The sequence below is a fragment of the Epinephelus lanceolatus genome, chromosome 10 (genome assembly GCF_041903045.1).
Source record: "Epinephelus lanceolatus isolate andai-2023 chromosome 10, ASM4190304v1, whole genome shotgun sequence".
In the NCBI taxonomy this organism is placed as follows: Eukaryota; Metazoa; Chordata; class Actinopteri; order Perciformes; family Serranidae; genus Epinephelus; species Epinephelus lanceolatus.
Genome location: NC_135743.1, coordinates 15,234,249 through 15,247,008, shown reverse-complemented (window position 1 = coordinate 15,247,008; position 12,760 = coordinate 15,234,249). Strand labels below are relative to the sequence as shown.

The 12,760-nt window shown below is 42.4% G+C and overlaps 1 protein-coding gene across 1 annotated transcript; it reads right to left on the bottom strand.

The window, feature by feature from the left end:
• Positions 1 to 6,332: 6,332 nt before the first annotated feature.
• sbk3 (SH3 domain binding kinase family, member 3) lies at positions 6,333 to 12,760 on the bottom strand. The gene is made up of 4 exons (XM_033640210.2): positions 12,321 to 12,760; positions 8,746 to 8,893; positions 8,069 to 8,271; positions 6,333 to 7,388 (listed from the first exon to the last, which is right to left on the bottom strand). The coding sequence occupies exons 1-4, from the start codon at positions 12,324 to 12,326 to the stop codon at positions 6,630 to 6,632; spliced, it is 1,116 nt and encodes a 371-aa protein (XP_033496101.1). The 5' UTR covers positions 12,327 to 12,760; the 3' UTR covers positions 6,333 to 6,629.

Genomic DNA, 12,760 nt, shown 5'->3' with positions numbered 1-12,760 from the left:
TTTACGTCCTGTCTTATTGTGTTTTCCTGCCTGTTTATATCACACCTGTTTTCCTTCAGTCTAGTTAGTCCTTCCCTGTTCCCAGAGTCTTCCCCTCACACCTGTTGTGTATTATGCCGCATTCGTTTGGCAATCCAAGCCAGTCATTCCTTGTCAGATTTATATGACTGTATGACACGTCTGATCTGCGTTTCATTGCAACAGTCCGGAAAACATGGCGGCGCGCCACAAGTTCGTTTTTGTTTGCATGGTTGCTGAGCACCGGAGACTTTGCTGGTTCAAACGACTTTAGGCTACAACGGGCTTGCACAGTCTTTTTTTCCAACACAAATCAACAGTGAAATAGAAATGCCATTGCAAAGTACTTGTATGATTTTTACAACACAAACGTTTAATTAAACAGAATATACGAGGACAAATTGAGGACAAATAACTTTGTTTACCATTCACAATGTGCGCGTGACGTCAATGTGCTTGTGACGTCAGTTCTACCGACTCGGTCCACCTGGACCTTGCCCCAGTTTGATGACGAGACCTCCAGGTAGATCGGAAACTGTATTAATCCCAGTTCCGGCTACCAATAGAACGCAGCATTAGTCTTGTTTCCTCCACCCTAGTGATCCCAACCACACCCTGGTTGTTACCCAATCCCTATTTGCCCATGTCCACCTACTCCAGCTGTGTTCATCCGTGCATTTTTTGGTGTCGTTCCCTGTTCTTTTTCCTTATTGGGCAAATACCTTTTCAGTTTAGTTTTGGATCTTTCATTTGGACTTTCAGTTACCTGCCTGTTCTGGATGTTTTGTGACATCTTTATTAAAGCTTGCTTTTTGTTAAACCTCTAACCTGCCTCCTGCTTTGCATTTGGGTCCTTCCTGAACTGATTCCTGACACAAATACCCTTTTTCTACCAAAATTAGCACGTGTATGCAGGTCTTTAAAAATATGTGATAGATTAAAATCCCATAGCCAGTCGACTACAGTACGGGTCTGGAAAACAGGTTAGTGAACAGTAGAAAGCAGCATGGAGGCAAGTGAAAATGTTAGGGTGGCCATTTGATTTTTATAACAAAATTAGCATGTCCACCTGGGTGTAGTATTTCCATTACTGCAATTCAAAGCCAATCGAGCTGGACCCAATAAATACCTGTGACTACTGCAGAGTCATCTGACCTTGGAGCATAAACTGATTGTAACCTTTTCCATTAAAAACAAAAGTCAGATATGAACATGTTTTTTTTTGTGAAGTGGGAAATGGGCTAAAGAATTTATTTGGTCTTTTTTGTTATGTTTACATATTTCTATCAACAATAATTAAGACACAATGTCTTCAAACGAACTTGTTGCTGTTGCTAAAATTGGTCAAATTTGTTGCCATATCAAACTATGAACATTAATAATCACAATTAAACAAGTTTCAACCATATAGTGTGATGAGGTTTTGGATCAGCTGCAGATTGACTTGGCAGAGATGGCTGCCATCTTGTTTTTACATGGATTAGTGTATTGTGCTCTTACTGCCACTAGATGACACAAAAAAGTGCCCACAAACGAGGACAACAGGTCTGAGTTAAGTAGGATGAAGTAAAAGGTCAAGTAAACCCAAAATGTGATGTCCTCATGTGAGGACACAGGGTCTCAGGGGGATAGAGGGAGGTGGTGGAACGAAGGCTGTGATGACAGTTTAGGCCAGTGGGATGAGACAGGTGCACATCTCATCCCATGCTGCCATGTTGGCAAGACTGGGGCAGTGAAATGCAGAAAGACTGATCAGCCTACAGCTGTTATCTGTGTGTCATGTCTTATGCTGTTGAGTTTGAATGTTTTTCACATTTATTGTTTCCATGCATTTCAGACCTGCTTCCCTGCTGAGATGAAGGTGGCTGGTAGCCTGTGTGCATTTTAGTATTTTGTAATGAAGTGTCTTTAAGATTATATATTTGTGTCTCTACAGAGCATCAGAGCTCCTGCTGTGGGACTGTTTATGTTGTTTGGTTTTGTTTGGTTTGGTCTTTTTCTTTGTGTAGTCTGCCCTGCCCTGGCACCTCACTGAATTCTGACTCGCTCAGGTTAACCCCAGTCAAACAGTCAGGGCAGGCTTCAGGTGTGCTGTGATTGAACTGTTGAAACTTTGGTATGGTGTTAGCCCATCGAAAGCAAGACGTATAGACTGCAGTGTGCACTGGTGTGACATTTGAACTTAAACCTTGCCGTGCAAGTGATAGCTGGGGGCCGATCCTGAGGAGGGTGAAGTGGGAGAACATAGACTATATGTCGAACTCCCTTACCTCATGTCCTGTCATTTCTTATGCTAGAGACCTGTAGTAATTCTCAAGTAATTCTAACATAAACCAAAAAATACCATTTATTTAATTAAATCAAATAAAACTCAGATGCAATTGTAGGAACTGAGTCTATTACATGCAACTACTGAGATGTTTCACCCGGCCTGACCTGGCTGATGTGCATGCCTCAGTTGATGCCACAGCTTCCTTGGTTGTGTTGTGTCAAATCCAATACAGTGCCCTCCAAAAGTATTGGAACAGTGAGGCCAATTCCTTTATGTTTGTTGTAGACTGAAAATATTTGGGTTTGACATTAAAAGATGAATATGGGACAAGAGATCAACATTTCAGCTTTTATTTCCAGGTATTTACATCTGGATCTGATACACAACTTAGAAGATAGCACCTTTTGTTTGAACCCACCCATTTTTCATGAGAGCAAAAGTATTGGAACATGTGACTGACAGGTGTGTTTTGTTGCTCAGGTGTTTCCCAATTACATTGATTATTCAAACAATAAATAGCACTGAATGTCTGAGCTCAGTTTCAGATTGGGTACGATAGGTTTTGCCTGTGCAGACTGCATTTAGAGGTGGAACCAACATGAAAACCAGAGAGCTGTCTATGGGTGAAAAAGAAGCAATTGTGAATCTGAGAGAAGATGGACAATCAATCAGAGCCATTGCACAAACATTGGCCATAGCCAGTATAACCATTTGGAATGTCCTGAAGAAGAAAGAAACCACTGGTGTACTAAGCAACAGACGTCGAACAGATAGACCAAGGAAAACATCAGCAGTTGATGACAGAAACATTGTGAGAGCTGTAAAGAAAGACCCTAAAACAACTCTTAGTGACATCAGCAACAACCTCCAGAGAGCAGGAGTGAAGGTATCACAATCTACTGTTCGCAGAAGACTTCATGAACAAAAGTACAGAGGCTACACCAGAAGATGCAAACCACTCATTAGCAAGAAGAATAGGAAGGCCAGGCTGGAATTTGCCAAAAGGTACAGAGATGAGCCTCAAAAATTCTGGGAAAAAGTTTTATGGACTGATGAGACAAAGATTAACTTTTTCCAAAGTGATGGAAAGGCGAAAGTTTGGAGAAAGAAAGGATCTGCTCATGATCCCAAACATACAAGCTCATCTGTGAAACACGGTGGAGGGAATGTCATGGCTTGGGCTTGCATGGCTTCTTCTGGGACGGGCTCTTTCATCTTCATTGATGATGTAACACATGATGGCAGCAGCAAAATCAACTCAGAAGTCTACAGAAACATTTTGTCTGCTAATTTAAAGAAAGATGCAACCAAACTGATTGGGAGATCCTTCATCATGCAGCAAGATAACGACCCAAAACACACTGCCAAAACAACAAAGGAGTTCATCAGGGGCAAGAAGTGGAAGGTTTTATACTGGCCAAGTCAGTCTCCAGACTTAAACCCAATAGAGCATGCATTTTACCTGCTGAAGAGGAGACTGAAGGGAGTAACCCCCCAAAACAAACAACAACTGAAAGAGGCTGCGGTGAAAGCCTGGAAAAGCATCACAAAAGAAGAATGCAAAAGTTTGGTGATGTCAATGGGTCACAGGCTTGATGCAGTTATTGAAAGCAAAGGATTTGCAACTAAATATTAAGTCTCATTCACTTTAATCTATTTTAAGTTTATATGTTCCAATACTTTTGCTCACCTAAAAATTTTGTTTTCCAATACAAATAATGCTATCTTCTAAGTTGTGTATCAGATCCAGATGTAAATACCTGGAAATGAAAGCTGAAATGTTGATCTCTTGTCCCATATTCATCTTTTAATGTCAAACCCAAATATTTTCCGTCTACAACAAAAATAAAGGAATTGGCCTCACTGTTCCAATACTTTTGGAGGGCACTGTATATAGCCTATGCTTGACAATGGAAAAAGCTCTGCAATGCATCAAGAAAAAAATCTCTGCATCCAAGCTTATTGTTTATTTGTTTATATATTACAAAAGAAGTAAATAAGTCTAAAATAACAAACCCTCCCTTTAATCTTTTTGGCCTTGTTGCTGTCTCGGGGAAGTGTCTCTGTCTCTTAAAGAGAGCAGCCTATTCTTCAGTGATTGTTGCTTTTGTGCAGCCTTTGCCAGAGTTACCTGGATGAACACTATTTCCTTCAGTGTTAATTTTCCTTTTGTGTGAATTAGGCCACATTAAAATAGAATATTTATGTGATTTTTGTTCCAGGGGTTTCTGTTGCACTTTGCTGTGGCATGGTTAGTGTGGTTGTCGTTGGTTCTGCACCGCTATCTGTCTCTTCTCCGCCTGCGGATAAACACCATGCACCATAAACTTTCACACTAAGCTGAAATGAAATACGTGCTCATAATTTTGGTAAAAAACAAAACATAGATAAACAATCTCATACTGTACTTTTGCTGTCGGTTATGGCGTTTTGTGTTTTGCCGCAGACAGGGTTCAGTCCCTGCTCTTTCACATACATTGGAGCTCAGCAGGGTGGAGGAAAAAAGAAGAGTTGAGAACTGGAGACGGCTGAACTCCACATGTCTTAAAATGAAAGCTTTGTGAGTGTGACAGCTGACATTAGGATTGGATCCTCTATGCAACTCAATATACCTGATGCCAAAAAGTTAAAAAAGGAAAAAAAGCCTTGATCAGCACCAATCTTGATCTCAAAGATTGAGATCGGGACATAATAACTGCTGATAAATTCTGTGTATTTCAAATATGTTGTATCAACATATTTGAAATGCATACATAAACTTACATACATAAACTTTATTAAAGTAAATTAGATCAATTCTATTAGCTAGAATGTGATATTCTGAAGTTTATGTTCATGTGTTTGTGTCCACTTCCTGTTTTATTTTGAAATGTGTTCTCATTGTGTTTAGTATTTCTTCTACTTCCTGAGTTTTCCCATCTTTGTTGATCACCTGTGTGTTGTTCCACTCACCTGTGTGTGGTTAGTAATCAGCCCTTGTGTATTTAAAAACCAGTTTTTCCCACATTCAGTTGCCAGATTGTCGTGGTCACCCTACTGTGTTCTTGCTCTCTGGCCTTTTCCTCGTGTTTGATTCCTCAAATCTATGGACTTTGCTCTCTGTGTGATGTCCCTCAACGGATTTCTCCAACACATTCTCACCAAGACTTTGCCGCATATTGACGTTTGGTCATGGAATTTCCACATCCACATACGACGTGCAAGGTACACTGGGTGCACCGGTTGTTGACGTTCTGGGACATTCTGTTGTGTTACATGCATTGACTTCTTTAAAAATACGCCTCTGTTTTCACAGGAAATTTACAGTTTACATACAGTTTCTTTCAAAATAAAGGCACTACGTCGCAAATTGACATCTTTTTTCCTTCAACAACAAACACATGGTCAGATTCAGAAGAAAAAGAACAGGGTTTGGCTTTAGAATCTTACGGGATGAAAACATCGCTGTCTCAGGTGGAAGTTGGTGTTTGTTAGACCCTTCCAACACCCCTCCCGCCCATCCCAGTCAGACTTTCGGCACCTTAACTTTTGTTCTTGCCCCATCACGTTTCCTCTGACACTGCTGGGCGCCGTTAAACTATACCAACAGCCAGCAGCGTCATCATGCCAACGTTAAAGGACGCCTTTTTTGGTTGGTTTCTGACTTGGCAAGTCACTGCCCAAGTGCTGGATTTCGACGTCTTCAGAGTAACACCATGCTCATTTTTCTGCTTTTGCTGACTGCCTTCACGTGTATGACCCCTGACCTCTTAAGTAAAGATCTGGGTTTGATAAACTGTTGTTGGTGTTTTGTGTTTTTCTCTGCAACCGAGTCCCAGTTTTGTACTCAATCGTTTTATATATAGTTACGTAAATGTATATAGTCTATTCATCCCTGTTTTATTTGATTTAATTACATAAATGGCATCTTTTTGGTTCATGTTACTTCTCTAAGGTTGATGGAAATGTTATATATATTTGAAATGTGCAAACCTAGGAGACCAATTCAGTCCTCTGAGTGTGATAATGAATGTGTAACTCATGAACTATATCTCACAAGAAGTTAAGTAAAAGTAGTTTATTTTTATCTAGACAACAATTCTCATACAGTCTTTTAAAGGCACTATAATACAGCTCATAGTTTCACACATCAAACTTTCCTTGTATTACCTGTAGACACTTCCTTCATACATACACATATACAGTATACAGTATACACACTGGAATATATACAACAAGGGAATTGGTGGCTGTGGTAAGGATATTTATAAAAATATGAAAATATAGCACCTGCTATAATCATAAACAAAAATACAATGCAGCAATGTTTTTCAAACATGTTACATCCATTAATCAAAGCTTATCTCTCCCCTCTCCCCTCCCTCACCAGCTCCTCTTCTACACCTCCTCCCTCCCTTATTTTTCTGGCTTCCTTCTCCGCCTCCTCTGCCTTCCTCTTCTCCTCCATCTCTGTCTCCGTCAGCCACGGCCCTCCCAGGTAGCTGAGGATCTCCTCGGGGCTCCCTCTGTGTTTGGGCTCCGGGTGGAGCAGCTCTTTGAACAGAGTCATCACAAGCGGGCTGAGGCCCTCAAACTGTGAGGGCGGAGGGTTGTACCTTTGGTTCTCCCTCATGATTGTGTAACTGTCTATTTCCTCCTCAAGCCTCCACTCACCATCCCTCATCTTCTCCTCGCGGTCAAACCACTCCTTGAATCTACGGTAGCCGCGGTCGTCGAGGGTGCTCTCCTCCCAGGGGAAGCAGCCAGTTAAGAGGCAATAGACGAGCACACCGAGGGCCCAGCTGTCAATAGTGGGCTCCACTGTTATCCAGATTTCCTCTATACTCTCCTCGGTCCCATCCCAGTCCTTCTGAGCCTTTTTTCCAGGCTCCACCTCAGGAGTGCAGAAGGGAGACTCGTACCAGACGGCACGAACGGTGGAGCCGATGGCCCGGGCGAGACCAAAGTCGCCCAGTTTGACCCAGCGACAGGAGCTGTCACACAGGAAGATGTTCTCAGGTTTGATGTCGCGGTGGACGAACCCCAGGGAGTGGAGGTGTGTGACGGCACCGCTTAGCTGGGCCATTACCCTCTGAACACGCTCTTCATCCACCCCGACCTGACACAGAAATCAGTCTGAATCAATGTCTCAACATCAGAACACATTCTTTATTACTTCAAGGAATACTTCACCCACAACATGACCATTTGTTTATCAGTCATGCCGTCTCACATTGACCTCGTGAAAAGACTATTTCTCTTGCATGCTTCCACATAAAATGACGAACATATTGATTTATAACTGGAAAACAAATGGTCATTCTGTAGGTGAAGCACTCCTTTAATTCACCTCATATTAGACGTGTGGTTAGAGCACCACTGGCAAAAAGACAGGCAAAGTCTGCGTCAGCGAATGGGTTAGTGACGTTCTTGGAAACCCCTGCTTTACTTCATGTCCTCACATTTTAACAGGGTGTCCTTATCCTTATCAGAGCTCTATTATGTTACTGGCAGTGACACAAACACAGCGGAGGGTGAGCTGGAAGCCTTTATCAAGCTTGTCTCGAGTTTTTGCTGACAGAAATGGGAACTCCAAAGGGCAGGGTCAGCAGTTAGATTTTCCACGAAATCCCTACAGGAAGGCCATGCTGCTTAACGTAAAGCATTCTGAGTCTGAATTTGAGTCATTTTAAGATGGAAATTAGTACCAGAAGAAACACCCTCTTTTCTTTCTTTCACAATAAGAAGTATGCACAAACCATGCAGGGCGTCAACATGCCACAAATCAAGCAAACTGACCTCAGACACTATCACATTGTAGAGGTCGCCGTATAGACCAGCTTGCTGGGCAAACACATAGTAGGTGGGTGTGGAAAAGAAGATGCCAAGGGCCCGTGTCAGAGAAGGATGGGTGCAGTAGGAAAGGGACAGGTTGTATTCACGCAGGAAGGAGGTGAGCGAGGTCGACTCACGAGGAAAGAACTTCAGAGCCATCGGGGTTCCTGAAGAGAACGAAGTGAGACACCATGTGTTACAACATCAAATTAGCTCCGGTCAAAAAGCTGTCATCAGTGGTGGAATGCGAGCGTTGTCCATAAATCGATGCTGCGAACTAATATACCCTCCCCTCTGGGACGACTCTGTTACACGGCTACCCTCCAGTTGTAGCAACTCGATCTCAGAGTATGCCCCAAAGCGCTTCATTACGGCAACAGAAGCGCAAAAGGTTAAGTGAACAGCAGCAAAAGGCAAATCTGTCGTCGCGTTATTGCAGCGCTGACCCCGAGCGACGTGTGTAGTTTCTTCATTAGAGAGAAACCCGAGCCTGAGGTAAATGTGCTGCTGTGGAGTTTCACCATTTCACCCATCTCAGATTTACATAGTTACACAACAAATTTGAACATCTGTTTCATACACTCTCGCAGACCGAGTGAACGGAGATGATCATGACCTTTGACCTTGAGTCCTGCACTGACCTCTCTTTCTGTGTACGGCCAGCATGACCTTGCCGTAGGTTCCCTGTCCCAGGAGCTTCACCACTTTGAAGTGCTCGGATACCTTCAGGCTGGGAAGGGACTGCGCCGACAGGAAACATCGCTCGTCAAGTTCCTGAGCTGCTGCAGCCTGGACACACACACACACACACACACACACATACACACACAAATCCATACTGAGTGCAATTGCATGATGCCTACAGATGATGATTGGAGGAATTGGAGAAAGAAGATCCAGCTCGACCTGCATGTGTTGATGTTGTTGATAGATACCTACACAGAATAAATTCTGAATCTGTCACCTGAACCTGCGACATGTCTCGTTGCGCAACGAGGGCTTCGTAACTTTGCATCTCATATATCTCATTAGTTTCAATGAGTCACTAATACTATTCTCATGAGGTTTGTTGTTCTCTCAAAGTTCATTTCTTTGCCTCCTCCTTCATAGTCTAAATGAATACCTCACCCACAAAGTGGCCATGTGTAAATCAGTTAGTCATGCTGCGTTAACTTGAATTTGTGGAGAAGACTTTGTTTTTCTCGCATGCCTCCATGGAAAATGGTGAACATATTGGTATTGACTCATTGGAGGTTTAACAACAGCAAGACTGTATCCACCTCTCACACAATTTGTGCAGGATAATCCAAGTCTTATTTATCCAGTCGTACACTCAGTACTTCTCAAACACATGCATTTTCATGAAAACCTTACCATTTAAAACTATTGGGTCCTGCACAAGTTGTGTGACTTTGTAAACCGATGTTTTATATAGTTTTTCTCAGCGGTGTAATGTAACTAAGTAATAATACTTTGTTACAGAACTTTTCTGGGAGTGTCTGTACTTCACTTGAGTTTCTAAATTTCACATTGTCACTTTTAAACCACTACATTTCCCTAAGCATCTTCATCATTTACTACAAAATAGAGAAGGAAGGGAGGAAGAAAGGAGGGAGGAAAGGATGGGTGGATGAGCTAAGGAAGGAAGGGAAAACTGGATTTTGTTCTTTAAATCTTTAAGTTGTAAAAAAGACCTTGCTTTTCTTTAACTGTAATGAAGGCTCCAATGGTGGTGCACATGTTAAGAAGAAATTTACTTCGCAATCCTTTTCTATTAACAGCATTTAGTTGTACTTTTATTTTCAATACTAAGATACTATATCAGGTCGTCCACTAATCAGAAGATCTGTGATTCGATCCCTATTCCCTCCAGTCCCTATTTTGAAGTATCCTTGAGAAAGATACTGAACCCCAAATTGCTCCCAATAAAATACATTGTAAATGGACCTGCATTTGTATAGCGCAAAAGTACCTTTTGCACCACGAGTCACATTCACCCATTCACACACACATTCACACACAGGTGGCTGAGGCTAAGGTGCCACCTGCTACTCAGTTTTTAACACACTAACACAGATGGAACTGCCATCGGGAGAAATCTGGGGTTCAGTATCTTGTCCAAGGATACTTTGACATGCGGACTGGAGGGGCTGGCAATCTAACTGCTGATCTTCCGATTGGTGGATAATCCGCTCTGTGTGTGAGAGTGTGTGAATGGTTACTGAGTAGCAGGTGGCACCATGTATGGTAGCCTCAGCCACCAGTGCGTGAATGGGTGAATGTGACGTAGTGTAAAAGTGCTTTGAATGGTCGGACGACGAGAAAGACGCTTTACAAGTGCAGTCCACTTACTATTAACATTTGATATCATAAAATTACAGTAAATATCACTAAGACTTTAACTCGAGTAATATTCTAATAGGTGACTTTAACCTCTACCAAAGTCACTTTCTGGTGGAAGTGTGGCTTTGAGGTGCATCATCCACCACTGGTTTTATTGTTGTTAACATGATTACCAATCAATCAATAAATCAATATGTTCACTTTTCTGCGGAGGCACGCAAGAAAAACAAAGTTTTCCTCACTAATTCAACACAGCCTGACGAACTGATCAACACATGGTCATTTTATGGTATTCCTTTAAAGAACGATCCACACGCTTTCCCAAAATGCATCTGTGAGAGATTAGTGGAACATATTGTGTTATGTTATCACATTCTGCTGCACTGGTGCGATCTTTATCGCCCTATTGACGGGATCAAACTCTGGACGTCAGCAACACGATGTCTTATTGGAGCGATCAGAACATTTGGCGCTGTCACTCAGTCTTCCAACATCGTTCACATCTACGATGACTTCCTTTGAAGTAGATCCCCCCGCCCCCACATACCCCGGCAAATTAGGGAAGCTGTGAACAGTTACCGCACACAGCTCAACACAAAAGATAAAGAGATAACATATTTTTACTTCTGACCTTCCATTTGTTGCGTAACTGGGATTAGCGGTCAGTCGGTTTAAGTTTTGATTCAATTACGTCCCTGCAAGCAAACATAACATATCAGGGTGTTACGATAACACGCCTGATTATGATCACTGACATTTTCCAATCACCAATAATCCTCTGATGGTGATAAGAGATCAAACAGTGCCATATGAGACTTTATTTTTGAGTTATTTGATGACAGTGGCTTAAAAGCTGGACTTCAGTTATGAATTACTGCTTGACAAACAAATGCATCTGATGTGCAGCCAAAAATAAGACTGCAGGTTTCAGCCAGTCGGAGAGACGTGCACGGCGCAGATGTTCCCAAGACTGCTCTATTTTAAACAGAGCCGATGATGGGCCACTTCAAGATCAATGGCATATAGATTGGTGCAGCTCCAGAACATCAACTTTTCACTGAGACTCACAGGCTGCTGAAACGCTGCGTCTGAGACAGCTTCCAAATTCAAAGAATGTTAAATTACCAAGGATTGTGGGAAAACAGACAGATTGTCATATGTTCGTCTTCACATTTTTAAAAACCCAAATCCCTGAATTCATACTCACTTGGGTTTCATTCACACCGCTGTTAACAACATGTCAGGGTTATCACGTTAATACATTCTCCAGCTGCTCCTCATTTCACTCATGCCAGGAAGTAAAATTTATTACGTTTTGAGTTTTATCCAGGTCACAGTAACACCCAGAGATTTAGCGGCTCAGTTACATTCATCATCGCAAATGCAGCTGAAACATTTGTTGATATTCGCCACGGCCCTGTGAACTGAGGTGATTATTTATCAAACCCTATTAGTTATTAGCCTTCGCACAAAGCGACAAGTGGGCTGAGATTTTAAAAGGGGCTCTGCACGAGCCAACGTCATTAACAAATTTGAAGCACTGGATGTTACAAGCTGAGAATCCTCTCAACAACATTGTCTCTCAAACCTTTGCAGCCTTGCAGTGATTTTGCAATAAACAGACACCAATGCATTTGTGGCATTCCTGCATGTCATCTCATCATAAAGCTGCAAAAACTAACATGTAATGTGATCATTAAAACCCTCAACAGTCTGCACACACAGGAAATAGTTGCATTTATGCATGTTTTTGTTTGGTTGCTTGTCTTGCAGCACGATGTGATGATTTTATGAGTATGAACTTGACATTTAAGTGTGCATGTAACATTTTGCAGCTGGATTCACCCTCACAGGAACAAAGTGCGATACTTACTGTCATGTTCTGCTCAGTTGGTTGATCTCTGCTCACTTTGTCTCGGCTCTTTTCAGCATCTACAGACTCCCTGGCAAGCTGCTGCCACTGCACCCAGCTACTGTTCTGTGCTGGAGCTCAGCTGTGTGCCCTCTGCTACACTGATAATTCAACAGGAACTGAAGCTGATATTTTTGCCTTTGCTCCGAGGGTCCATGCAGTAGCACAGCAGCTTTATAGAGGAGGCTCATAGATGTTTACTGGAGACCTGGATATGAAGTCTGTGCTTCTCCCCAGGAGACACACACACACACACACACACACACACACACACACACACTGAACTCTCCCCCTCTCTTTCCTACTCTTGTGCCAGCTCTCTCTCTCTGCCTCTCGTCTGCTATGCTGGCAAATACGCGTGAACCAGCTACAAGGCATTTCAAACCTCTCCCTCTCTCCCA

Excerpts from the sequence above, each read along its gene's own strand:
- sbk3 (XM_033640210.2), bottom strand. Across the intron at positions 8,272-8,745 it reads GGCCGTACACAGAAAGAGAG|GAACCCCGATGGCTCTGAAG; the intron begins GTCAGTGCAGGA and ends CGTTCTCTTCAG. Across the intron at positions 7,389-8,068 it reads ACAATGTGATAGTGTCTGAG|GTCGGGGTGGATGAAGAGCG; the intron begins GTCAGTTTGCTT and ends TTTCTGTGTCAG.